Source organism: Zalophus californianus, chromosome 16 (assembly GCF_009762305.2).
Source record: "Zalophus californianus isolate mZalCal1 chromosome 16, mZalCal1.pri.v2, whole genome shotgun sequence".
Classification (NCBI taxonomy): Eukaryota; Metazoa; Chordata; class Mammalia; order Carnivora; family Otariidae; genus Zalophus; species Zalophus californianus.
The window spans coordinates 41,070,286-41,096,403 of NC_045610.1; the positions used below are offsets into that span (position 1 = coordinate 41,070,286).

General features: G+C 51.6%; 2 protein-coding genes and 1 pseudogene across 7 annotated transcripts in view; 1 reads left to right on the forward strand and 2 right to left on the reverse strand.

Annotated features, from left to right (window-relative positions):
* The window catches only part of ACLY (ATP citrate lyase), a 41,520-nt gene extending 30,852 nt beyond the window's left edge, over nt 1-10,668 (reverse strand). For 2 of the 3 annotated variants that reach the window (XM_027626158.2, XM_027626156.2), the window contains exons 1-6: nt 10,512-10,668; nt 6,174-6,355; nt 4,914-5,036; nt 2,967-3,029; nt 2,326-2,516; nt 1,754-1,833 (exon numbers count right to left, since the gene is read on the reverse strand). In XM_027626158.2, coding sequence (XP_027481959.1) covers nt 1,754-1,833; nt 2,326-2,516; nt 2,967-3,029; nt 4,914-5,036; nt 6,174-6,332 — 616 coding nt within the window. In that variant the 5' untranslated portion in view covers nt 6,333-6,355; nt 10,512-10,668. Of the gene's footprint in view, nt 1-1,753; nt 1,834-2,325; nt 2,517-2,966; nt 3,030-4,913; nt 5,037-6,173; nt 6,356-10,511 lie in introns of those variants that run through there. The other variant, XM_027626157.2, reaches the window with a different exon arrangement.
* LOC113939806 lies at nt 191-1,128 on the reverse strand (annotated as a pseudogene).
* Nucleotides 10,141-26,118, forward strand: part of TTC25 (tetratricopeptide repeat domain 25) — a 29,937-nt gene continuing 13,959 nt past the window's right edge. Inside the window, exons 1-10 of one of the 4 annotated variants that reach the window (XM_035724577.1) lie at nt 10,167-10,237; nt 17,574-17,646; nt 17,963-18,119; nt 19,180-19,313; nt 21,023-21,154; nt 21,387-21,537; nt 22,207-22,268; nt 22,571-22,736; nt 24,062-24,286; nt 24,449-24,656. In XM_035724577.1, coding sequence (XP_035580470.1) covers nt 19,200-19,313; nt 21,023-21,154; nt 21,387-21,537; nt 22,207-22,268; nt 22,571-22,736; nt 24,062-24,286; nt 24,449-24,656 — 1,058 coding nt within the window. In that variant the 5' untranslated portion in view covers nt 10,167-10,237; nt 17,574-17,646; nt 17,963-18,119; nt 19,180-19,199. Of the gene's footprint in view, nt 10,238-17,573; nt 17,647-17,962; nt 18,120-19,070; nt 19,314-21,022; nt 21,155-21,386; nt 21,538-22,206; nt 22,269-22,570; nt 22,737-24,061; nt 24,287-24,448; nt 24,657-26,118 lie in introns of those variants that run through there. The other 3 variants (XM_027624432.2, XM_027624431.1, XM_027624433.2) reach the window with 3 other exon arrangements.

The window sequence follows — 26,118 nt, forward strand, 5'->3', positions numbered from 1 at the left end:
GGGGAGGAGCAGAAGGAGAGAGAGAAGGAAAGAAGGAGACTCCCTGCTGAGCGCAGAGACCCCCATCCCATGACCTATGAGATCATGACCTGAACAGAAATCAGGAATTGGACGCTTAACCAATTGAGCCACCCAGGTACCCCTGTGCTGTGGCAATTTTTTTTTTAAACAGGATAGAGCAATCCTTTATTTTTAGATACTTTCACAAAGAGGTTTTCAGTAACTGAACTTTCCAGTGGAGAAGAGAGAACATGAAAATCAGCCTCCAGCCACCAGCAGCAGCTCTGCTCAGGGCCTAGGATCCTCCTTGCCCCAGTGGTGAGGTGGAGGCGCGTACTTCCTTTATTAGTTTACCCCACTGCCTCCTGACGTCACTCAGACGTTCCATTGTTTTCTGCCGAAGCAGATGTTCTACAAAATCATCAAATTCTATCTTGCACGCTTTCTCTGCAATGCGTACCACCAATTCCAGGCGCACATTCTATCCATTCTTTTTCAAAAAGCATGGCATCGACCTGGAATCTTGTGAGGCTGCTCAGCACTTTAGATTGTCATCCAATGATCTAAGTTAAGGCCCAGCCTTTTTTGCACATCAAAGAAAGGCCTGGTGTCACACCACCATGCCCTTGCCTCCTCGCTGGCCACCGCTACTGGATGATCTCACCATGGCAATTTTTAAACTTTTTTTTATCTTTTTTTAAGATTTTATTTTTGACAGAGAGAGACAGCGAGACAGGGAACACAAGCAGGGGGAGCAGGAGAGGGAGAAGCAGGCTTCCCGTGGAGCAGGGAGCCCGATATGGGGCTCAATCCCAGGACCCTGGGATCATGACCTGAGCCGAAGGCAGACGCTTAACGACTGAGCCACCCAGGTGCCCCTAAACTTTTTTTTAAATGCTACATTCCATGCCTTCAATCTAACCATTCACCCCTTCCACGGCCTTGCCCTTAAAACAAAAAGTGTTAAGGTACTGACTGCTGTCAGAAGACCCCCCCCCCCAGGTGTGTCCAGGTGGGTTTTCTGAGGTCAGCTAAAGGAAGACTTAAGTGTCTAGGGGAGTGAGAAGTCTCGGGACGCACTGCGCCCCCAGCCAGGATTCATTTACTAGCAGCCTACTGGACATCCATCTTCCCTTTACCCCAGGATCATTTAGCTAATAGGTTAGCACAGAACCATCTAGTTCATCTAGTTCATCCCCAGCTGGAACCTGGAATCGGACTTTGCCCTGAGCAGCCCTGGCTAGGGCAGCTCCTACCACCCTCCTCCCTCACAGCCTGAGAGGCTTGGACCAATATCTTCCCAGCCTTGGGGCTCAATGACTGACCAACCCCTGGGGGGGATGAAGGGGTGCTCCAAGGGCACGGAGAGGAAAGAAGGGCCTGAGTAGTCAGATCAGTGCAGAGGCAGCCTGGACCCTGGTAGCACAGCTTAACCCACTGGCAGGAAAAGCCACTAAGCAGAGACTCAGGTCAAAATCAGGACTTCCCCATCACAGAACAAATTAAAACCAAAGAAAGCTGGAGTTGGTTTAAAAGAGGAATAATCATTGCCTTCTGAGAGCTCAGAAACAGGAGACTGCATTCCATGAGCCCAGACATCCCTCTGCAAACATTCACCTGTCTAGACTGCCCTCTATGAATGCGGGGTCTGGTGTTCTGAAGGTCAAGGCCAGGGTTACCACAGGCATGGGGACCCTGTTATAACTGCCCCTTGCCCAGGGACCCCACCCCCACCCCCAGCACAGTCAGTTACCAAGGGGGTTGATCTCGAGGTAGGTGAAGTACAGATCCTCATAGAAATTGAAGAGGCCGGAGATAAAACTGGCCAGGATCCTAGAGGGGGAGGGAGAGAGGGATGGTCAATCCTCAGGGAGCCAGGGAGTGGGCCCAGCAGCAGCCCCCAAACACCCCCTCCCCACAGCAATCTCTCACTGCCTCAAACAGCTCCACTTCCCAACACTCACCCCGCCCCGCCAACCCCTCGCTTTCCTCTGTGAACCGGGCTCCCTGGACATCACTCTTCAGCCACTGAGGCGGAAAGGAGCTGTCAGGCATGAAGCTGGAGGCGGTGACGCCAGACAGACAGGGGCAACGAGGTGAGGGACGCAGAACGCATATTTCAGTCTGAGCCAGCCACCTGTCCACCCCCAGTGCCCCTCCTTGGGACAGGAAAGGACTGTGCCTACCCTCCCACCCAGATGCTGGGGCGGGGCAGGGTGGATGTCCACACAGGGAAAACTGCCTTGCTTTCCCTGCTCTGTGCTCAGAGCTGTCAGCTTTTGCCATTCCCCCACTGCCACCAGCTGGCTCTCCCTCTCACTCAACTCTTTCTTATCTCCAGGCGCATGGACCAACAGGTGTTTCTTGATGTCCTCAGGATTCAGTTTCTGGTCCACGCCAACAAGCAGTTTCTGGGCTTTGGCATCCACGTCGCCCACATCCACCCCACCTTCATGGTGGAAGAGGACGTAGTCCCCTTCTCGGGTAGCATAGATGCAGACGTAGAACTCCTCCGCCTTAAAGGGGAAGACAGTACCACGTGGGTAAGGGGCACTGAACTGGTGAGCCCAGCCCCTGTGGTCTCATTTCTAAAACCCTAGTAGAGAACACTCACCCAGGGAGACCGTCCACCATCTTCCCCTCGCGGACAAGAGGAGAAAAGAGACCACTGCCTAGCTAGCAGACAGTCCAGCCTCAGCCACGGTGACCTGACCTGGGGGAGGGTGCCTGCCTTCAAGTCTTTCTCATCCCAGCACTGAGAAGTCCCCTCTGTTACCAGCCCCAATTCCTCCCCGCTCCATCTCTGGACTCCCTGCTCCATGGCAGCCCTCAGACCCTCGGTGCAGCTTCAGAGACTCTGGTCCCTTTGACTTTTCTCCAGCAGCTTGCTTTCTTCCTTTAGCATTTTAGGGTCGACAGACACAAAGGGAAGGAGAAGACCCAGCCAGGAGCCACCTCACACATACCTGACTGTGGGGGACGAAGGGTTCGATTAGGAAGTTCTTGAGGAAGCCTCTGGCCTTGCCCACCTATGGAGATCAAGGAAGCTAAAGTTTAGATGGACAGCAAGTCTTGTTCCCCAGAGCAGGAGGATTGCCCTCTGCTCCCTCCACTGGCCATCCCATCGGAGGTGGGGCCCACGTACTACTGCCACAACATCTGACAGAGATTTTCCAGAAACCAGGGCAATGTGGTCACAGACCCCTAAGCTAAAGAAGTCTCCATGAGATTCCCCTCTTCCGTCCACTGCCCTCATGCCGGCCGCACTTGGAAGTGTACTGACCTCCCATGTTCTTGTTCTGCCTCCTCTGGAGGGTGACAGACTAGCTGGGCTGACAATGCTGCCCCGGCCCCCAAAGCACAGGCATCAGGAGTCCTCTCCCTCCTGCCATCAGTTGCACAAATTACAGAGCCCAGACAAATCAAGGCTCTCCATCTCAGAGCTCAAGCAGAGAGACCCAGCCCAAGGACGGAAGTCCAGACCCAGGGAATTAGCAGGAATCGCATGGCGGGGGAGGGAGGGAGGGCCTGACGGGGAAAACTTCACGCACACTTTCCTGGCTGAGGACAACAGGCCTGCAGAGCTAATCAGTTTGAGTGTGTCCCTGGAGGCCGCTGGGGCGAGACAGCTCTCATCCCAGTGTCCCAAAGCCCCCGCCCGCCTGCGTGCGTCACTGCTGAGTCAGGGACCAGACAGTGATCCATCAGAGGTAATGAGCCGCTCCTGCCGGGGCGGACACACCCCTCCCAACAGCCAGCCGAGGAGAAGGGCGCGTGAGGACCTCCCTGGGCGCACCACTCAGCCCCCAACCCTGCTGTCCTCTTCCCAAAGGCCTGCAAGCACAAACGCCAGTCAAGATCCCTCTGCCCCCAGGTCCACATGCGACTTTTAGAAGCCCTCTTTACTCCAAGAGCCAGAAACTAAGAATTACCACTAAGAGCTGATCTGAGAAAGCCCAGTAGAAGAGGCAGACGGCTCCTTCACCATCGTCATCCTACTTCCGGGACTGCCAAGGAAGAGAACAGCTCCCCCCTGGTCACAGTCCCCCAAACGGGACAGCACACCCTCCCCGCGCTCAGGGACACCTCAGCCCCCTCCTCCTCTCCTGTTCCCCAGTCTCTTCTAGGACCGAGAAGGAGAACTGCAATTTTCTCTCTGAGCCTCTCCTAGCCTTCCCAAACCATATCTCACTTTAGCTCTCATCTCCAGAGCTGCCATTAATCACCAAGCTGGGAGAAGCCAAGAACCGAATTTACTCTTCAGTATTAACAGTCTCATCTGAGGCTCTTGGCCCAATAATGTCTCTGCCTAAACGAGTCTGTGCCTTCTTTCTTGAACTTTTTTTTTTTTAAGATTTATTTATTTATTTAAAAAAGAGAGAGAATGAGAGAGAGAGAGAGCACATGAGAGGGGGGAGGGCCAGAGGGAGAAGCAGACTCCCCGCTGAGCAGGGAGCCCGATGCGGGACTCGATCCCGGGACTCCAGGATCATGACCTGAGCCGAAGGCAGTTGCCTAACCAACTGAGCCACCCAGGCGCCCTCTTGAACTTCTTCTTAACCACCCTCTTAGACATACACGTCACAAGCTGGAAACTGAAAGGAACAGAGTTCCCTGAACGGGCCTCAGAGACCCATCTCCATGTTTGCCTTTAAGAAACAGGCCATTTCCACCTGGCCATGAACTGTACTGGGGTGAGTTCTGCAGCCCATCTTGCCATTCTCTGATGGCTGAGCTGGGAATGAGCACCAGGCCTGGCCCTGTTACTCAAGTCAGCTCTGCAAGACCCTCGCCTTCCCCAGGCTGCAGTGTGCCTGGGTGCAGGGTGACCCACAGGGTTGCTGATCTGGAGGTGACTGCATCTGCTTCCGTTACCACAGCGCCTCCACCCCGACCTGTCCCCATATACTCACCGTGGCCTCCTGTCCCAGCCGTGGTTTCAGCCAGGACTTAACACCTTCCAGAGTGAGGTTGACTCCCACGAGGCCTAGCTTTCCACGCCGTTTGATCAGCTGGTCTGGCTTGACCACCAAGCTCTGGAACGAGAAGGGTTTGTACTTAGAATAAGGAAAGAAAGAGAAGAGTCAAAGGCTATAGTCCCGGGACCCAAAGCCCAGGACAGCCTGCATGGCTTCTAATCCACCCAGCCATTCTTCAGGGTCAACTCCTGGAAGTCTCCCTCACCTATCCCAGTTTACACCTTTCTTTTGACAACCACGAATCCAGAGCCATCTGTGCCCAGGACGGGGCCAGGCACAGAGTAGGTGCTCACCAAATACCTGCTGAATGAATGATTCCCTACCCTCCCTATGTGCTATCTTAGCTTCACTGAACCATGAACTCCTCAGAATATGGACCAGCACCTGGGTTCCAAAAGGAGGAGCAGAGAGACAGAGCCCTGGAGTGACAAAGGACCTTAGAGATCTGGTCAGTCCCATCCCGGTGCTTGATCCTGCCTGTAAGCCCAGCAAGCAGCCCCGAGGCACTGTTCACACTGCCCGCGAGGAAAGGTACCACCTCCTGAGGCAGGGGGAGGGAACGTGCACCCCCAGAAGCCGCCACAGGTCCTGGTCCTGCTCTCCGGGCCCTGCCTGGGCAGCCTGCCCTTCCCCACAGGGGCCCTGCAAGGAATCGGACAGAGGAGCCTCGACTCCAGGCTAGCCGCCCAAGGCTATAGGCCGCTCTACACAAAGTCCACGGCACTCTTCCTCGCGGACCTGACACAATCCTGCTATGCTCCACCTGGGGGGATTAGGGCACACACCTACTTTTACTGAGCATCAACCAAGTGCCAGGTGGCACACTAAATGCCTTCCAAACATTACTGCTAATTCTTACAGCTCTCAGGGCCAGTGTTCCGCCCATGTGACAGATGCGGAACCTGACAACTCAAGAAAGGTTAAGTGGCTCGCTCCAGGCCACATGGTTAATCAACAGAGAGCTTCGATCTGGACTCCAATTTGTCTAGTTCCAAGCCCATACGCTGTCCCCTGCCAGGGCACCTCAACATGTGGGGCCCACAGCAGGACATGAAACCCCGCTCAGCCCGCTGCATGCTGCCCAGGGATGTGGGCAGTCTGCCATCATGTGACCCGTCGTGGCGTCTCCACCAAACCAATCCTTTCTCCTCTGATCCTGAGCCTGGAAGCAGGGCCCGGGGAGGGCGGGCTCACCTGGCTGAGCAGCCAAGGGTGGTCCTGCAGCAGGCGGGCCCAGTCTGTGTCAGGGGTGACCCGGGCATACTTGAACCGGTTCTGGATGGCCGAGGTGGTACAGATGTACTTGTAGAGGAGTTCTTTGCCCGTCTGCTCCGAAATTGCCTTGGCCGACATGGCTGCGGAAGAACCTGCTCTACCTGTTGGGGGAACAGGAGCTGGTGGGAAGGGGCAGGGGAAAGAGACCCGTTTCCAGCTGCCCCCAGACAATAAAACCAGATCTCAGTGCTCCTCAAGAGAGGGAAAGAGGACTGGCCCAGCGGGAGGGATGGAAGGGAGAGCTCAAGGATCAGGAAATGATGGGAGAGAGAAGATGGTGGAAAAAAACAAAGGTGGCATTTTCCCTGGGACTCTTGGCCTCAACCCTGTCTCTACTTCTTCTCAGCAAACCAGCTCATATTAGTCTTGGAGCAAAAGGCAGCTGGACGGGGAGACAGAAATACCAGTGGTGTGACCCAAACCCGAGCACTGGTCCCACCCGAGGACCCACACAGACACTGAAACACACCCTTTGGTTCTGTGACCTATGGGGCACCTAGCCAGAATTGTGCAAGGCTACCTTTACTCCCCCCACAGGTTTCATCTCCCCCACACCCAGACTCACCCACTTCATACACTTACACTCTCACCACCAGGCTGAGGGCCAGGCGGGTGAGTTTACTTAACCTCAGGCAGGATCATGCCCCTGAGGAGCCAAGAGGAAGCGTCATCTCAGAGTTCATTTCTCCCAGGACACTAGACTCCCACCCCTGAGTTCAGAGCAGACACAGGGCAGGGGAACGGTGACCTTCAGTGCATCCCATCCACCCCACTGAGTCACCCAGCTGCTAATTTAGAGCAAAACTGAGGTGTCTCTGGGGACCGCCCCGTACCGGTCACTTCTAACTGAGGCAGAGCTGGGGGAGGGAACAAAAGTCATCCTCTGTCACATGTATGGAGACGCTCATCTTCTATGAACCCTGTGAGGTACACTAAAATATACCTATTTCTTAGATGAGGAATAAAAGCTCAGAGGAATTAAGGTAACTTGCCCAAAAAGTCAAACTAATAAGCAGGGGACCCAGGACTTGAACCCAAATCCTTTACTCCTGGTCCACAGAAAACCCCACACCTCAGCCTGAGAGTTTCTCTCCAAGGACAAGGCCGTGTCCCCCTTCACCTCACAGAAGGGTCTGTGATAACAATTTCTTTATCTCCTTCTCCCTCAACTGCTATGCCCTGAAACACCCATTCTCTCATGGGTAGTGAGAGGAGCAAGTTGGGGAGAGGAACAGGGGCAAGGGGAGGGAAAGGAAACCGTCATTCATGCTAAGAGTTTGGCCAGATCAGGAAAAGTCACTCCAATCTCTCCTACAAAGATCCAGAACTGAAGTTGCTGAATTTGCTGAAGAAGAAAAGTCAAGTTCAAATAAAGGAGGGCTGAGTTAGAGGCTTGGCTCAGTTATACACCCAGGAAGGTTGGTCTCCATCCCCAGCTCGGGGAAGGCCAAAGTTCCAGAGGCCACACTCCACCTCTCTCCCAACTGGCCAGGCTGGGGCTTCAGGTTCCAACCCTGGCTTGGCTGGCCCCCTCAGCCTCCCAGCTAGTCTCCAGCTCAGCACAATGGGTGCTTTCAGCCTGGTGTCTGGCCCAAAATGGGGTAGCTGGGAAGGGGCTCAAAAGAAATGTTCCCTCTTCTGGTCTTCCCCTGGGACGACTTCCGGCTCCAACTCAACATGAGTTTCCAAAGGCGATGCCTCAACCAGCCCCAGTGTCCCACAGTCCTCCACCCCCCACCCACTCCAGCTCCATTTCCCAACCTTCTTGACTTCAGACCAGAAAAACTGGCCCTGAAATCAGAAGGGTACATCAGCCCCCACCCCCCTCCCAAACAGAGTGCAACCCAGGGTAGATCGAGCAGGGTAAGGAGGCGGCAGCTGCTGACCACCCTCAGCAGTTCAGACACATCAAGCACCTGGAATCACAAACTCCAGGAGGAAAGAGCCCTTCAGCCAAGCCTCCCCAGCAGAGAACAGTCCAACAGACACTACCAGAGCAACCCCCCAGGACCTGGCACCTCCCAAAGCAGACAAAGGATAAGGCTGAGAAAAGGGATGTTCTGTGCTGAAAAATCATAACTTTCTTGAGCCCCAGATCAAATCTCAAACACAAGAGTTCATTTCCACGGGGGAGGGGCAGGGAGATCCCACATGGGGATGATACAGGATAGAACAGATTTGCCAGCTTACCAAAACAACAGATATGCCACCAGAGCACTTTAGCTTAGATGGGGCAGGCCCTTTCAAGGCCAAGACAGGATTTATATGATAGAATAAGAGTGGGGAAAGAATCTGGCCTCCACATATTCACCAATGCAGCGTAAGGCTCACAAACTCAGGGAGTAGCCGAAGTGGAGAAAACTCGAAAATGTAATCATTCAGAGGGGTCACAGAAGTCTAAGGCAGCGGCTCTTAACCTATTTAAGGTCTCAGATTCCTGAGCACCTGAAGCCCAGAAAATGTGCCCCTACCTGTGCATATCATTTCAAGGTCCTTATGATTATGACCACAGACCACCTGCTCTAGTGACACTGGGACTTAAAGTGTCAAAAAAAAAAAAAAAAGTATATACCAATCTGGGTTTGGGGATCCACCCCACCGAAGTCTTTGGCTGCCTCCCCAGGAACTGAATGTGCTGTCAAACTGATGATAGGTGGTTTTAGGACAGAGCTAAGATCCCAGGGGTCTGCTCTGGGGCCCCAGGAACTGTCACCTAATAACAAGTAAAATATAAATCATTTGGGGGTAATCATGCCAAGGAACTAGACCACACACACTCTCTCTTACTCTATCTCCCCAAGGGAAGGACTTTATGAGCTGAATGGGGTCTTTTCTGCAGACAGGTAAGTGACCCAGGATTGAGTTCATCCACAGCAAGGCTGAATGAAGGAGCCTGTTCCCCAGGAATGTACCCCTGGGACGCAGCCAGTGCAGAGGAACCACTAGGGATGCTTCTTAGAGTCTCTCTCTGAGAAAGACAAAGAGCACCCAATTTTAGGTTAGTTTCCATAGGACTGGTGTGGTTTTTGTTTTTGAGAAGACAAGCAATTCCCAGAGTAAAGGGGAGAGGCAGAATTCTATGTGGGTCCCCTACGGCAGCAAGCATAGTGTCAGAATGGGGGTGGAGGCACCAGCTGCCCCATGTGCAAGGGCTCTTCCTGTCACTCTGGCCCAAGCTGTTGAAGTTCTCTCAGAGGTGAAAATTACCCGCCCTGGGCAGCTGGGGTCTACCAGCTCTTCCTCACCCAGTATTTCGGATCTCCAAGGACCTGCACTGGCTGAAAGAGCAAAGTTAAAGGGTGGAAGGAGTGGGCTGGCTGGCCAAACTGTGCCATGCACTGCTCCTCGCCGCCCTCCCAAATCCTCCGGCCAGGCAGACCCCAGGGAACTCCCCCCACCCAATGGCAGAAGTCCTCGGTATTGCACAGTATTTGCCAAGGTTGGAGAGGGCAGCCGGCGCTGGGTCTGGCTCTCTGCCAGGCCCTACAGGAGAGCGGCGACAGCATCCTCCGGCTCCTTCAGGATCCAGCCTTGGCCAGGTTCCGCGTCAGCGCCAGAGGTGGGGAGGGAGACTGGCACCCCGGCCATCTGTCGCTTAGACGCTGGGCCCGACGGCACCTCCAGAGCGAGGAGGGTCCTTCCTGCGCCGCTGCCCCACAGGCAGGTCCTCGCGGCGAGGCCAGGCCTCGGGCACCCTGGAGCAGCCCGGCCCCGCGTGGCCCACCAAGGCTGCGCGCCCCCCTCGCTCCCTCCACTTTCTCGGCGCGGGACTCAGTCGACTCGCCACAAAAAATAGAGGAAGGGCCTGAGCCCGGGTCGGAGTGAGGCGAGTGGCCACCACTCTTTCTACTTCCCGTCCCCCGCATCCGGTGGGGAGACCCGGATGGGGACAAGAAGGAGCCCGCTAAAGCCCGAAGAGGCTCGAGGACTGGCCCCGGTCGGGGTGAGGGGCGCCTGGATGGTGCAAATGCAGTTTTGCGGAGGTAAGAGAAGCCAGGACGACGGCACACCCCGTGCAAACTACCAGAAACTGGAATGCGGGAGAGTGGGGGTGGGGTGGTCGACACGCGGCCACCGGCCGGGTTCCGAGCGAAGGCTAACCTAAAACGAAGACCCCCAAAACTTCTAAGGAGGTGCAGGGATGGCACGTGAGCACCAAGCAGGCGTCGGGAAAGGCTGTTCCGGGTTGGGGGAGGGAAGCAGGAAGCTTCTGGAGCAGTGGGGTCCCTCCCGCGAAAGCAGCTGCCCGCTACTAACCTCTCTGCGAAAGCCCGTGCGCGGCGCTCCCTCCGCGGGCCCCGCCTCACCGCCCAAAGCCCGAAGCGCTCCAGCCTCCAGCAGCCGCCCGGAATCCGGCTTTTGTCCTGGACCCCGCGAGCTTCCCTCCGCCCCTATCGGCACACGGCGCGAGCGGCCCCGCGATTGGTCACACGCGTTTCCTAACCTGAGCGCCAGGGCTTTCCCAATTCGCTGCGCGGTATAGTTCCGCCCCCGAAGGCGGGCCTCAAGGGCTGCTGGGCCTTGTAGTCCACCTGGAGAGTCCGTCCAGACGCCTGGCAGGCACCGCCTCTCCTGAACCCGCCGGCCTGGGGCGGGTCCGGGGGCGGGGCCTCGGTGTGGGGAGATGGGCGGGGCTACGCTGGGAGGAGAACGTACGAGGCGGGGGACCGTGGCCTGATCACATAGGGGCTGGGCCGACGGCAGCTCGGAAGGTGGCGTTGGCCGGGTGGGGTTGGCGGAACAGGCTGTAGCACAGTTTTGGGGACCTGGAGTCTCCGTCTTCTCTCCCCTTAACGTCCGCATCCCAGCTACCTAAAATCGGCCACACTGAATCCAGTTGCTTAGACCGGCTTTTCACGTAGCGGTGGCAGACTGCTTTTGTATTTGCACGTGGGCCCTCTCGATTGAGCCGGTAGGGCAAGATTGAGAAATCAGATCAGACCTCCCGACGTGGGATAGGGCGGATGGAGTGAGTGGGTGGGGCTAGGTGGGTGCCAGTCACACCAATTTGCGTCCCACTCACCTCACCTGGCGGAGCTGAGAATTCAACGGGAGATTCTAGCACAGGGCTGGGGCCATCTCTGCAGGTCTCCTGCTTCCCCCTACCCCCCACCCCCATCCCAAGCTTCCCTACTGGAATGAATGAACTGTTGCCTTCCCTTTCTCCACTACCTGTGAGACGGGCTATTTTCCAAACCAAAAACTGAACACCCCGGTCTGACAGGTGCCAGTGAACCAGTGGGGCAGAATATTTGAAATCAGGCAATCCTGGAAACCAAGACACATATTTAGGGCTGCGACATTCTGGAGTTTTCACCTCAGTCCTGTCGGTCTCCTGAGCAGCTCTTTGATGCTAACAGCTACTTAGCTCCAGGAAGAAGAACCAATGGAGCACTGACCAGATCAGGTGAAAGGGTCAGCCCAGTATGCAGAGAATCACCATACCATGCCCGTGCCCCCGCCAAGCGCCCGGGTCATACGGACACTGCAACAATGTTGCGACATTCTTTTGGACAAAAACTTCAGGAAGCCCTACTTCCCCCAGTCCAGTTGTAATCAGGAGTGGGGCAGCTAAAGTTGCTGCCCATGCCTGAACCAAATGATCCCTGATGATGTCACTTTATGGTCCCTTTCCTCCCAATCATCCTTTTGAAAGAACAACTCTTCACCTCCTCTCTGCTGTTGGTCCTTGAGAGTCTTCTACTCCTATATGGATTGAGCTCCAACCCTATCAAGAATTTCCCCCAAAAGCACAAATTTCAAAGGGTCATCTCTCAGTAGATAAAGAAAACCTCTCCTATGAAGAGGTACTCAAAAAAAAAAAAAGTACTCCTTTTCTGGCCTTGGGGAGACAGCAACTCCAGATGTTCAGAAGCTAGCAGGAAGATTGTAGTCAGGAGGAATCACTTGTGCAGCAATTATCCCTCTGGTTGGAAAGATACACTCATCCAGAAGGCCTCATCCAGGTTGAACATAAACTGTAACAAAGTGTTCATCAATTTGGCAATATCAATAAAAATTTTCAGTGCACATGCTTTTGCCCCAGCAATTCCAGTTCTAACAATTTATCAGTCAGCTATACGTGCATATGTACATGAAGATGAGGCTCTTTGTTTTCTTCACTGCTGTGCTTTCAGCACTTTGAATAGGGCCTGGTACATAATAAACACTCAATAAATATTTGCTGAGAGATTGAGTCCCCCTATATAGGTGTTGCCGGGCCCAAATGTGACTAGTCCTGAGTGGGGGCAACAAGAAAGGAGCTGTCCAGAGAGTGAGGGAGGAGAGGTGCTGGCCACAGAGTCCAAGAGCCAGCCGAGCGCTGGGATTTTTCAGTTCTCTGTGTGGTTCCATCCTAGGTCTTTCCCCACAGCTCTCAACCCTGCCAGAAAAAACTCTTTCATTACTCTACCATACTCCCACAGAAGCTCTTCTGCTCCGAAATGATCAATCTGGGCCCCGTTTTCTTACCTTTCTGACTTAAAAGCTCTAAACGACTTTGTGTTTGCCATTTGAATCACCTCCCTCCTCTTCTAGATTGGGCTGGAAGACAAATCCATGTGACTGGACACAGGAGGATATAAGCACTATCTCTGTGCCCAGGCTACAGGCATTCTACCACAGTAGCATTAGCCTACTCAGTGACTCCCTCGTAGATTTTAATCCACTTTAGTTAATATTCATCGAACACCTACTATGTGAAAGGTACGGGTGCTAATGCAGACTCCTCACGGCAACCTCTTGAGTCAATCGTTTTGCAGATGAGCAACTGACCTTCTGCTGCCCTATCCACTACCACCTAGTAGGTGAGGGGGAGGGAAAGAAAATCATATCCAGTGAGTCTCCCCTACTTGGCTGGAAGCTCCTCAAGACCCAGGACTGTGCCTTGTTCCTTTTGACATCCCCAATGCCTAGCATGGGACTAGGCACATGTTAGGCATGCTGGAATGAAGACGTGAATGAAGGAAAGAAATTATGGAAGGATGGAAGAGGAAGCGGAGATGCAGACAGGACAAGGGTCTACCTGAGTATGCAGTTCTAAGCCCACCGGTCTCCTGGCAACAACCAGAGACAGGGGCTTACACCAGAGGCCCATCCTGACCTGCCCTGTGAAGAACCAGGGAGGTTCTCACCCTTGCAACTTTCACTTTTTGCCCAGCACTGACCAGTCTCCAACTGGAGCCAAGGGCCAACAGCCCGTGGTGTCTTGGGGAAGGTCCCCAGGGAGGTGTGGCCAGAGCCAGCTTCTGGGCGCAGGAAACGTTCTCCAGCCAGACCAAGCAGCTCCTGTCTGGCCTCTTCCCAGAGTCTGCCCCCAGCTCTGCCCTCACCCTGTCTTAAAAATTGCTACTACCTCATCCTCACCAGGTGTGTTCCTGGGAAGTTCTCTCTTTTCTGCTTTCAGGATGCCTTCCCCTAGGAAGACAGTACACCATTTCCTGTCCTAAGACAGAGCCTGCACAGCTCCTCCCACACACACACATCACTTACCCTTGACTTTGACTTGACATGGTTAACTTCATCTCTGAACGAATTCATTATTTATGCCTCTTGTCTCTCTTTGCCATGTTCTGTGTTTGGAAATTCTCGCAAGGGCAGGCAGAAGCAGAAGTTGTGGAATACAAATAAGAATTGCCAGAGGGCCAGAGTCTCTACCTTGACACCAGTCTAGAGTTTAGGACTGTGCCTCACCTGAGGGGGGTTGAAGGCCTCTTCCCATGCATGGATTGCACTTGCCTCTCTCCCTGAGAACTTAGGTGCTACCTCAAGGATGTGGTGCTGCTTATTTAGGCCTCCTTGATCACAGAATCACAGAACATCAGACTCAAAAGAGACCTCAGAAATCCCTTAGTCCAATCCTCTTATTTTATGAAGGAAATACGGGGGACATGGAGGTCCAAAGGGGTGACCAGACTACAGATGGGCAGATGCAGGAGGGCAGATGGATCTGTCACTTTGGAAACCATCTAACATTATCTCATAAAACTGAAGACATACACGAAGACCATGCAGCCCCACTCCTAGATATACCCAGGAGAATCTCATGCATACATGTGCCCGGAGATGCATGTGAGATTGTCCAAAAATTGGACAGAGCCCAGACTTCCTTCAAAGATTGAATGGTTGGATGGGTTGTGATATCATTCACACAAGGAAAAACTTGACAGCAGGGGAAAATGAATGAATTGCAGTCACACACAACAACATGAATGAATCTCAAAAACATAATGTTGAGCAAAAGAAAATGGACCATGAAAAGTACATATACAGTATGATTCAATTTACATAGAGTTAAAACAAACAAACCTAAATTCTATTATTTAGAATGGATACATAGGTGGGAAAACTACCAAGAAAAGCAAGGAAATGATTATCACAAAAAAACTGGACTCTAGTTCTTTCATTCAATCCATACTTGCTGAACACCTGCAATTGTACCAGGTACTATTCTAGGCACTGGAGCAACAATGAATAAGCAAAGATGCTCAGCCTTGCCTACCTCACATTTTATCAGGGGAAACAGCAATAAACAAGGGCAAAGAGGCTGCAGTTTAAATAGGGTGGTTGGGGAAAGCCTCACTGCGGAGGAGAAATCTGAATACAGGAAGGAGGGGAGAGGGTCAGTTAAGTAGCCAGGAGGGAGTATTCCAGATCAATTCCAGGCCATTTGGGGCTGAGAGAACACCCAGAGTAAAGGCCTTACAAGGAGCATGTCTGCTATTTTCCTGTTCAAGGAACAGTTAAGAGGCCAGGTGGCCAGAGCACAGGGAGTGATGGGGAGAGTAGCTTTTATTCTGTGTGAAATGGGGGACCACAGTAGGGTTTTGAACACAAAATGACAGGATCTGACTTGTATTTTAAAAGGAAGGGGTGCCTGGGTGGCTCAGTCGTTGGGCGTCTGCCTTCAGCTCAGGTCATGATCCTGGGGTCCTGGGATCGAGCCCCGCATCGGGCTCCCTACCCTGCAGGAAGCCTGCTTCTCCCTCTCCCACTCCCCCTGCTTGTGTTCCCTCTCTCGCTGTGTCTCTGTCAAATAAATAAAATCTTTAAAAAATAATAATAATAAAAGGAATGTTCTTTTTTTTAATAGGGCAACTTTATTTTTTTGACACCCCCTTTTTTTTAAGTAAGCTCTACACCCAACACGGGGCTTAGACTCATGACCCCGAGATTAAGAGTCACATACTCTACCCCCTGAGCCAGGCAGGTGCCCCTTAAAAGGAATGCTCTAACTGCTGTGCTGAGAAGGAAGGAGGCAAGGATAGATCAAAGAGAATTAGAAGGATATTACAGTAATCCTGGAGGGAGCCAATGAGGGTTCGTTCAGACCAGGGCAGTAACCAGGAAGGTGGTGGTTATGTGGGGAGGGGGGTAGTGCAGGGATGAGATTGTGACTGGGGAGGAGTCTCACAGGGAGCACCCAGTTGGCAATGTTTTTTGACTTACCTGTGAGATGATTGCATGGGTGTTCATTGTGTAATCATTTAATAAACTGTATATATATATATTTCATATATGTTTTTGCATACTTCACAATAGAAGGAAATATAAAGAAAAACAGACGGAAAGAGGTAACATAAGCAGTTCAGCTAGTAAGTGGCTGGGACAGGTTGGGAACAAATTCCAGTGCTTTTTACCCTAACCGATTCAACCTAGGCATGGGCCCCAGCCCGGCCTACCTATTTGCTGGTGATGTGGCTTCAGGCAAGCCCTGTCACTTCTCTCAGCCTCATTGTTTCATTTATGAAACCAGGCAAATAGTGCCTGGTTCCATCCATCATTAGGATACTGTCAAGATCACAAAGTGCTTTGTAATCTGTCAAAAAGCACACAATATTATTGCTATCTAACTGAGCTTATTTATTTTTTATTTATTTATTTATTTGACAGAGAGAGAGAGCAGGAGAGCACAAGCAGGGGAACAGCAGAGGGGAGGGAGAAGCAGACACCCCGCTGAGCAGGGAGCCTGACATGGGGCTGGATCCCAGGACCCTGGGATCATGACCCAAGCCGAAGGCAGATGCTTAACTGATTGAGCCACCCAGGCACCCCAAACTGTGCTTTTTTAAATAAAGATTTTATTTATTTTTGAGAGAGAGAGAGAGCGCGCGAGAGAACGCAAGAAGGTGGAGAGGCAGAGGGAGACAGAGAATCTCAAGCAGATTTCCTCTCAAGCAGATTCCCTGCTGAGGGCAGAGCCTACGTAAGGCTTGATCTCACGACCGGAGATCTCGACCTGAGCTGAAATCAAGTCGGACGCTTAACCTACTGAGCTACGCAGGTGCCCCTTAACTGTTTTTTTTTTTTTTAAACAGCTTTACTGATACTTAATTGTTGTACAATTTGATGAGTTTTAACACAGGTATACGTGGTGAAAACATTACCACAATCAAGATAATGCATATATCCTTCACCCCTGACCCCTAAAAATCCTCTTGTACTTCTTTGTATTCTATCCCTCCCTGCCCTACTTCCATTTTCCTAGGAGCAACTGTTTTGCTTTGGGGCACCATAGATTAAGTATGTATTTTCTAGAATTTTATTTTTTTAATTTTTAATTTTTTTTAAACAAATATTATTTTTGTTTTTTTTAAATTTATTTGAGAGAGAGAGAGCAGAGTGAGAGAGAACATGGTGGGGCGGGGGAGAGGCAGAGGAAGAGGGAGAAGCAGGCTCCCCGCCAAGCAGGGAGCCTGATGCCGGGCTGGATCCCAGGACCCTGGGATCATGACCTGGGCAGAAGTCAGACACTTAACTGACTGAGCTACCCAGGTGCCCCCAAAACCTTTTAATCTTGATGCCAAATTTATTTTTTCTTTTTCATGCTTTTTGTACCTTGTTATTTTCAACTATTTTTCCCCTAATTTTCTAATTTTGATGTTTTACATTTAAATCTACTGAGTTGATTTTTGTATAGAGTGTGAGGTAAGGTTTTTTTCTGTTTTATTTTGGCATATGGCTATCCAATTGTGCCAGTACCATTTGTTGAAAAGATTATCTTTTCTGCACCGAATTTCTTTGGCAACTTCGTTGAACATTAATTGATCATATATGTGTGGATCTATTTATGAACTCTCTATTCTGTTGCATTGATCTGCATATCGATCTTCATGCTAATACCATTACTACAGCTTTAAAATAAGTCTTGACAGCACAGCATAACTTCTCTTTTGTATTTCTTCTTCAAAATTGTTTTGGCTCTTCTAGGTACTTTGCATTTCCACGTAGATCTTAGAATCAGCTTGTCAATTATCAAAAAAAAATTCTGCTGGGATCTTGATTGGAATTGAATTAAACCTATAGATTTCCTCTTTGCAGGAGGATTTTCCAATTAACTGCTGGTCACTTCAGCAATGTGTTCAACTCACCTATGTGCCCATCTTAATAACATGTAAGTTATGGGGGCGCCTGGGTGGTTCAGTCATTAAGTGTCTGCCTTTGGCTCAGGTCATGATCCCAGGGTCCTGGGATCGAGCCCCACGTGGGGCTCCCTGCTCAGCGGGGAGCCTGCTTCTCCCTCTCCCACTCCCCCTGCTTGTGTTCCCTCTCTCACTGTGTCTCTCTCTCTCTGTCAAATGAATAAATAAAATCTTTAAAAAATATATATATAACATATGTTATGGAAGCCAGCACATGAGGTTGCTGCTCCTTACACACTTTGTGAACTTACACACCTCTGGCCTTTGCTTACCTCCTTCCCTACTTAGGTCTCTTGGGCACCATTCCTACTCACCCTCCGCTCAAATGTGACCCCTTTGATGAAGCTGTCTCTAATCCAGCCCAGGCCGTGACAGAATTTTTCACTCATCTATCCTCACCTCCTTCACAGGCACACAGAACTTCGAATCTCTCAACATCGCTTTGGTAAGTCATTATCGTTTATGCATTTCACTCCCTGACTAGACCAAACTCTTCCAAGCAAGGAACCATATTATTTTTTTTATCTTGGCATTAAAGTCATTCTTTTCTTAATTACAATTTTGAGATAATTGTAGATTCATAGTCAGTTGTAAGAAATAATAAAAAGATCCCATGTACCCTTTGCCCAGTTTCCCCCAATGGTAACATCTTGAAAAACTTGAGTACAATAACACAACAGAAAATAGACGCTGGTACGATCCACTGATCCTATTCCGATTTCTCCAGCTTTACATGTACTCATCGATGTGTACATCTGCGTAGTTAGGGCCATCTTTAACTATTTAAACTTTAACAATGATTTATTTAGCTCCTACTATGTGCCAGACAGTTGCATTCTGGAAACACAAGGTTACGACAGGGTCCCTGCCTTAATGGAGGTCACGATGTCACTGGCGTTGGAAGTTGACGTTTTTTCAAAGTAATGTCGCAAAGGCAGGGTGTTCGAGGGAACCTAGCAGAATCTCGTTTACTTTTTTGGCAGAGGGAGTGAGGGAATGGGGAAAGCCGTCAGGAGAGGCCTCGATCAGAGCCTACCACAAGCAGGTGCTCAATAAATATGTTAAATTAAGGTCGAACCCAACGTTGTCTTCCACGAAATCCCTTGCAAATCCTCATGTCCTGAATGTGGCGGTGCACATATCCTTGCCACGTATGCCTTATCCCTATTTGGAATCCTGCCCCCAATCCTCTTCCAACATTACTGGCTGTAAATTCTGGACACCGGGCACAGCCCTCGGGAGAGAATCGACGGAACTCGCAACAACAAACACAGCCCGGCGCAGCCCCTGGGCAGGCACCCACCACACGCCCGTCACGCCCTCGCCCACGCGCTGCTGGGCCGGCGCATGCGCACGCTGGCGGCGGATGTACCGCGCACTCCCGCCCCGAGGGAGCGAGGGGAGGGGCCGGAAGCAACTCTACGCTTCCTGGTTGCTAAGAGACAGGGCTTCCACAAGCCAGACCGAGGTTCTCCGGCTTCTTTTCCTCCCTTTTTCTGCTTCAGCGTCACCGAATCCGGCTACCATGTCGGACCCAGAAGCTGACAGCTTGCGAAGGACCTTTCCCTCTTACATGGCGGAGGGCGAGCGGCTGTATCTGTGCGGAGAGTTCTCTAAAGCCGCCCATAGCTTCAGCAACGTGAGTTGGGCTCTGAACCTACCAGTCACCCATCACCACTTCTGATTGCTGATAACACTGAGGTCCCCGTGGTGCCTGGAGGACCCTATTGTTTCTGTTATTCATTTGTTCCTGATGGACGCACTACTGTCAACTTCTGTCACTGCCTCGCCATTTTATACCATTTCCCACTTGCCTTGTGCTTGTTAGTAACCGTTCTCTGCATTAACAGTGACTTCTTTTTTTACTGAAATGTGATTGGCCTCTTCCCACAGAGCAGCCTTAATTTCCCATCATTGGCTGGGAAATGGGCTTGGAGGCTGCATGCCCAAGTGGTGAAATCTCAAGCACACAGTTGCTCACAGAAGATGGCCAGTAAATAACATTATTCTATATAATCTTAGTACCAATTGCTTAACCCCACCCTATGGAGATTGGGTGCTGTTTTAGGATATTAGGCACACTGCTGCTAAGTGCAGTACAACCCTATGAGGGAGGTTCTGTTATTACTCCATTTTATAGATGAGGAAACTGATATAGAAGTTTGAGTACATGGCGGAGATCACTGAACTGGCAAGAGAAGGTTTTCAAACCCAGGCACTCAGATTCCAGTGCTGAGGCGCTAACCACCATACATACTCCCTCACAAGTAAGCTAGTAGATGTTGGTTTTTTTTTTTAATTTTATTTATTTATTTGACAGAGAGAGACACAGCGAGAGAGGGAACACAAGCAGGGGGAGTGGGAGAGGGAGAAGCAGGCTTCCCGCCGAGCAGGGAGCCCAGTGCAGGGCTCGATCCCAAGACCCTGGGATCGTGACCTGAGCCGAAGGCAGACACTTAACGACTGAGCTACCCAGGCGCCCCTCTTTTCTTCTTTTAAAGAGTTATTTATCTTACTTATTTTGAGGGAGAGAGAGAGAGTGCACACGTGCATGTGGGCGGTAGAGGGGCAGAGGGAGAGGGAGGAGAGAAGCAGACTCCTGCTAAGGGCAGAGCTCTACCTGGGGCTTGATCTCTCAACCCCGAGATCATAACCTGAGCTGAAATCAAGAGGCAGACGCCTAACTGATTGAGCCATCCCGGTGCCCCTCCAATGATGATTTCAAACAGAAGAAAGGACACGGGGAGCAGGAGAAATGTTCCATTCCCACTTTATTGCCCAAATCGCAGTTTCGGTTTTGCTAGCATTTTCATCTTGATCTCCTGAAATAGTGATTTGTTCATTTGTTCTCAATAAGCTCTGTAAAAAGAGAGAGCTAGGGGAATGGATGACTCAAGTTGCAGATGTCCTAAAACCTATTTCGTTAGCCTTCAGAATGCTTAGCCTCTGAAATGTATTTTGAGTGTTGTACAGCCATTTGAGGTTTGTGGTTGAATTTGGTATGCACTAAAAATCGTAAGCTTCTATTGCCTGAGCAGACTGGAGGAATCCCAGACATGTGGGGGAAATTCAGTATATCCACAGAATGGTATATTCACACATTTCCACCAATGGATTTCACAATAGCTAGTGATTTGACCTTGTTCGAGATGAGCTACGTGCAGCCTGTTAGTGGACTGAGCAAAGATCGATGTTGTGCTGCTTTTGGTTTGAAAAGATCCAGAGACCTGTTTGCTGGCCTGAGGAGTCCCCTTGAAATGCTGGCAGGACGGTTTGGGATGCTCTTTCTGGTCAGGCTTCTACCTTGTGTTGCCTGGTGCCTGTCAACCTGGGTGGTTCTTTTCTTAGGCTCTTCACCTTCAGAATGGAGATAAGAACTGCCTGGTTGCCCGATCCAAGTGCTTCCTGAAGATGGGAGAGCTGGAGAAGTCCCTGAAGGATGCTGAGGCTTCACTCCAGAGTGACCCGACTTTCTGCAAGGTGACTCAATCTGGCTTTCACCACTGCCATTGCCTGTCGCAGCCTCTGATGAGAAGCTGAAGAACCAGCCAGACTGCCTAGGGTTTGATGCCTTTTCTCTCCCTAGGTCACTTACCTAGCTACCTGCACCCGTATCCCGACCTTGATCCTCAACCCAGGACCCTCTGCTCCACCACACCTAAGTCCTGTAAGGCCTTGTCTGCCACCTCAATTTGACTTCCTCTCATTTCAGGGAATTTTACAAAAGGCTGAGACCCTGTACACCATGGGAGACTTTGAGTTTGCCCTGGTGTTCTATCATCGAGGCTACAAGCTGCGGCCTGACCAAGAATTCAAAGTTGGAATTCAGAAAGCTCAGGAAGCCATCAACAACTCAGTGGGAAGTGAGTGACCATTGGACCTATGCCCTTATCCTAGGAGGCTCTTGGAATCCTTGGGCTTGGAGGTGCGATGAGTGAGCAGCTACCACCAGGCCTGCGGGGAGTGTCATGCTTGGATTTGGTTGCTGCTGATTTTGTTGAAAATCAGGAACTAATCTGTCTATCCAGAGGACCAGCCCCTGATCCATTGTGCTCAGCTCTGCAACTTCTGGTTCTCCTCTAAGCCAGATGCAAAGGCTATTCACATTAGGCCTGTCTTTGGCCTGGTTTCATGGGATAGAATGAGGTCCTGAGCCTAGCCTTCCCTAGTTCCTGGCTTCCTCTCTTACTGGGAATGCACCAAGGACTGGCCTTACCCATTGGCTTAGTGGCAGGGGGAGAAGGGAGGAGAGCAAGAGTTTGCCCTGTGGGTAGCAGAGTGTGGAAATGGCTGGGAATGGAGAGCTCTCCCAGTGCCAGGGACTGCCTTTGGAAATCTGGCTGCCATGGCCTTGGGATATCAGGGGCTGCCTACCTATAGGAGAGTGTTATTCCAAATATCCTGTACCATCAACCTGCTGGACTGGCTCAGAGACAGCTTTGCCATAACCTGCGGTGATTTCTACATAAAAATATGTGATAGGTCATGCTTGAGGGCCTGGCACACCTGAGCCCCAGCCTCTTTTCTTGCAGGTCCTTCTTCAATTAAGCTAGAGAACAAAGGGGACCTCTCCTTCTTAAACAAGCAAGCTGAGGTAAGGGCCTTGGTTCTGATATCACATTCCCTCCCAAGGAAGTGCCCACATGTGCCTGAGGTCTCAGTGGCCCTCTAACCTGGGGACAGTCAGCTCCTGCCCATCATGGGCAGCCGTGGGATTCTGCCCCAGCCCCAGAGGGGTCTTGGGAATCTAGCTGTTCCCAGACCAGACACAGTCCATGGTTCTTGACCCACAGAGAGGTCTTGGAGGAGATGTCTGGGATCACAGACTCTGGGGCCATGTCTGGGTACTCTGTGCTCCTTGTTGAGGCTCTATTGGGTATTGCTCCATCTTCCCAGAGTATGAAAGCCCAGCAGAAGCCTCATCCCGTGAGACAACTCTTACATCACCCCAAGAGAGAGTCCAAGCGGAAGGGCTCGCTCAAGAGTGAGAAGATTGTCCGCCAGCTCCTGGGCGAGCTCTACGTGGACAAGGAGTATCTGGAGAAGCTCCTATTGGATGAAGGTTTCAGATACTTTGTTTGCAACAGGGAACTTGTGGCAAAGGAAATCTGGGACAGGTGCTGGAATACATGAGCTGGAGACAGAGCCTGTCATGTAACATTAGCCTATGGACAGGATTTCCTAGTATTCTCATTTACAGATGAGAAAACTCAAGTGCAGAAAGATTAAGTAACTTACCAAAGGTTACACATCAGTAAACAGTGACATGCCTCTTGGGTTTGAATCTAGGATGTCCAATTTCAGAACCAGTGCCCTTAGCACTATGGTACCCCTGGGAGGAAACCCTAGAGATTGGGGTTCTTTTATCACCTAGGTCCCTGGAGGAGCATCCCCTGAGCCTTCAATTTGTAGAAAGGGCAAAGGAATCCAGCTGGGACATGCTAGAAGGGGAATCCTATGATACTAGTACAAGAATGTTCTGAAATATCTGGTCTAATGCCTCCTTTTATAGATAAGGAAAGAGAGACCTTGAATGGGGAGCAACTTGTCCAAGATGACAAGCAAGTTCGTGGTGAAGTCGACCCCAGAGGCCAGCCTACTAACCTCCAGTCTAACGCTCTTTCCACTATACTGTGCTGGCAGTGGCAAGAAGTAGGGCAGAGCCTTGAAATGAAATGGGAGGGTGGGAGTATTGCCATTAGCTGATAAGCCTAAGCAGGATTCATCCTTGAATCAAATGCCTATTCTCCAGAACTGCCTTCCTGAGGTTATCTGCAGGACTCCCTGCAGGTCTGTGTCTCAGGAGCAGCTTCCCTGCTGGCACTTCTCTGTTGGGGCCTGAACACTTCCCTCCAGAGGAGCTTCTGTGGAGGAAGGGGTGGCCTGAAAATTACCCCACAAGGCCTTGCAGTTTTGCTACCAGCTCTAACCTCTGGTCAGGCAGGCGGGCAAAGCTTGGGCACACTCTTCCAGCTCCCTGCTGGCCCTGGCCCACTTGGCACCTGGGGATTCCCTTGGCACTGGCAACTGGGACCAGGCTGTGCATTCACACTCAGTCTTCTCAGCAGACACAACCTGAAATCAGGGGGCCCGAGGGTTGCGGTCCTTTCAGGCAGCTATCTGCCAGTGGCCCCCTCGGCTAGTTCCTTGTATCTTTGCCATAAGAGGCCTGTGCACGAAGTTTTACACCATGGCAGTGTCTGAAAGAGGGGCTCTGGCCTCACCTGGGTCCACATAGAGCCACCCTGCTACCTATGTGCTCTTGCTTTTCCCAGCTCAAAGCAGAGCTCCCCTTAGGGGACCCCATAGCAGGAATCCCCAGCTAAGAGGAGGTGGCTCCCTTAGACGCCGGTTCTAGTTGGTTTCTCCTCACACCATTCTTCCCAGACCTGATCAAAGGCACCATCAAGCATGGCCTGACCGTGGAGGACCTCATCATGACAGGCATCAACTACCTGGACACCCGCAGTAACTTCTGGAGGCAGCAGAAGCCCATCTATGCCAGGGAGCGGGACCGGAAGCTGATGCAAGAGAAATGGCTAAGGGACCGCAAGCGCCGTCCCTCACAGACGGCCCATTACATCCTCAAGAGCCTCGAGGACATTGACATGTGTGGGTGGTGTTCTCGGAAGGGCGAGGCCTTGGCCAGGTGGTGGGAGAGCACCAGAGGGGCCCGAGATTTCAGGCCTGTGGAGCGTATCTGGGGGGAGGTGGGTTCTCCCATCAGCCTGAGGAGACTGCTCCCACCTCCCTGTCCCCCATTTCCCTTCCTAGTGCTGACCAGTGGCAGTGCTGATGGCAGCCTTCAGAAAGCTGAGAAAGTGCTGAAGAAAGTGCTGGAATGGAACAAAGAGGAGGTGCCCAACAAGGACGAGCTGGTCGGAAACTTGTACAGCTGCATAGGGAATGCCCAGATTGAGCTGGGGCAGATGGTCGCAGCCCTGCAGAGCCACAGAAAGGACTTGGAGATCGCCAAGGAATAGTGAGTTCCCAGGGAAGGCTGAGTGGCTGGGGCCCATGGGCCTATGGATGAGCGGGGTGGGGGCTGCACACCAGCCTTTTTCCGGGGCTGCTGGTGGGTGAGCTCCCAGGACCGAGGCTAAGAGGCAGACCTAGACTGTCAGCTTTTTTGCCCCAAAGAGAAAGGCAGTGGCCCAAAATGCCAAAAAGCTCCCAGACGTTGGGTTCTGAGGGGATGGGTCTATTCTTTTTTTTTTTAAAGATTTTATTTATTTATTTGAGAGGGAGAGAATGAGAGACAGAGAGCCCAAAAGGGAAGAGGGTCAGAGGGAGAAGCAGACTCCCCGCTGAGCGGGGAGCCCGATGTGGGACTCGATCCCGGGACTCCAGGATCATGACCTGAGCCGAAGGCAGTCGCTTAACCAACTGAGCCACCCAGGCGCCCGGGATAGGTCTATTCTTAAATCATCTCAGCAAGCACAGGTCAACCCCAGACCCATCAGCGGCTGCTAGCCTTGGGGACCAGATACAAGGGTCCTCTCCCTGCAGACGTAAAACAAAAGGTGACATAGCTAAGAATGGTAATTGTGGGAAGTGTCACAAAGGACATGTACAGGACACAGTGCTATGAGAATTATACTCCAGGAGGATTTCATTGGGCATTGGGCAACACAGTCTGTGGGAGGGTCCTGAGGCAGGCAGGAGGAAGCTCAAAGCCACAGAACACAGAGTATTGCTAGGGGAAGAGTGGCCAAGGGGAAGCCAGACCAAATGGCAGCAGTCAGATCAAGCAGGGCCTCAGATACTGTGCTGCTGACCAAGAAAATGGGCTCCGGAGTCAGACTGACCTGGCCTTCGGAACTGTACCCCGCAGCTGCTGGACTTTGGGCAAGGCACTTCACCTCTCCCAGCCTGGTCTCTTCCGTCCAGTGTGCATAACAGTAGCCCCTTCCTGAGACGGCAGAAGGGTAGAGGACAGGCCGAAGTCCAGGCAAAGATCTCAGGACAGTGCCGGGTATCCACAATAATATGAATACCGACTATCCGCTCTTCCCCAGACTCGAGAGCCCCTCTGAAAGGTACCATCACTTTCCGGGCCTCCTGCTTCTCACCTCTGGAGTCCTCCAAGACTTTCTCCTGCTCACTTTCCACTTGCCCTACAGTCCGAGCCTCTCCCTACCTCCCATCATCCTATTTCCACTCACAGGTCAGGTCTTGGCTCTCCCTGCCTCTAGCTGTACCCACGCATCACTTCCTGAGACCTGCGTTTTATCCAGCAGTTCTTCCGTGGCTGACACCCAGGCCTTGTCCCCTCGTTGCCTGCAGGTTAAAACCACATGCCTTCACCTGGCACCTTCACCTTCAAGGCCTCCTCTGAACGCGCTTCCACACAGCCCTCCCACGTCACTCCTCCGTTTGGGTCAAACTGTATTTCTTTTTCTTTTTTCTTTTTTTTTTTAATTTTTATTTATTTATTCACGAGA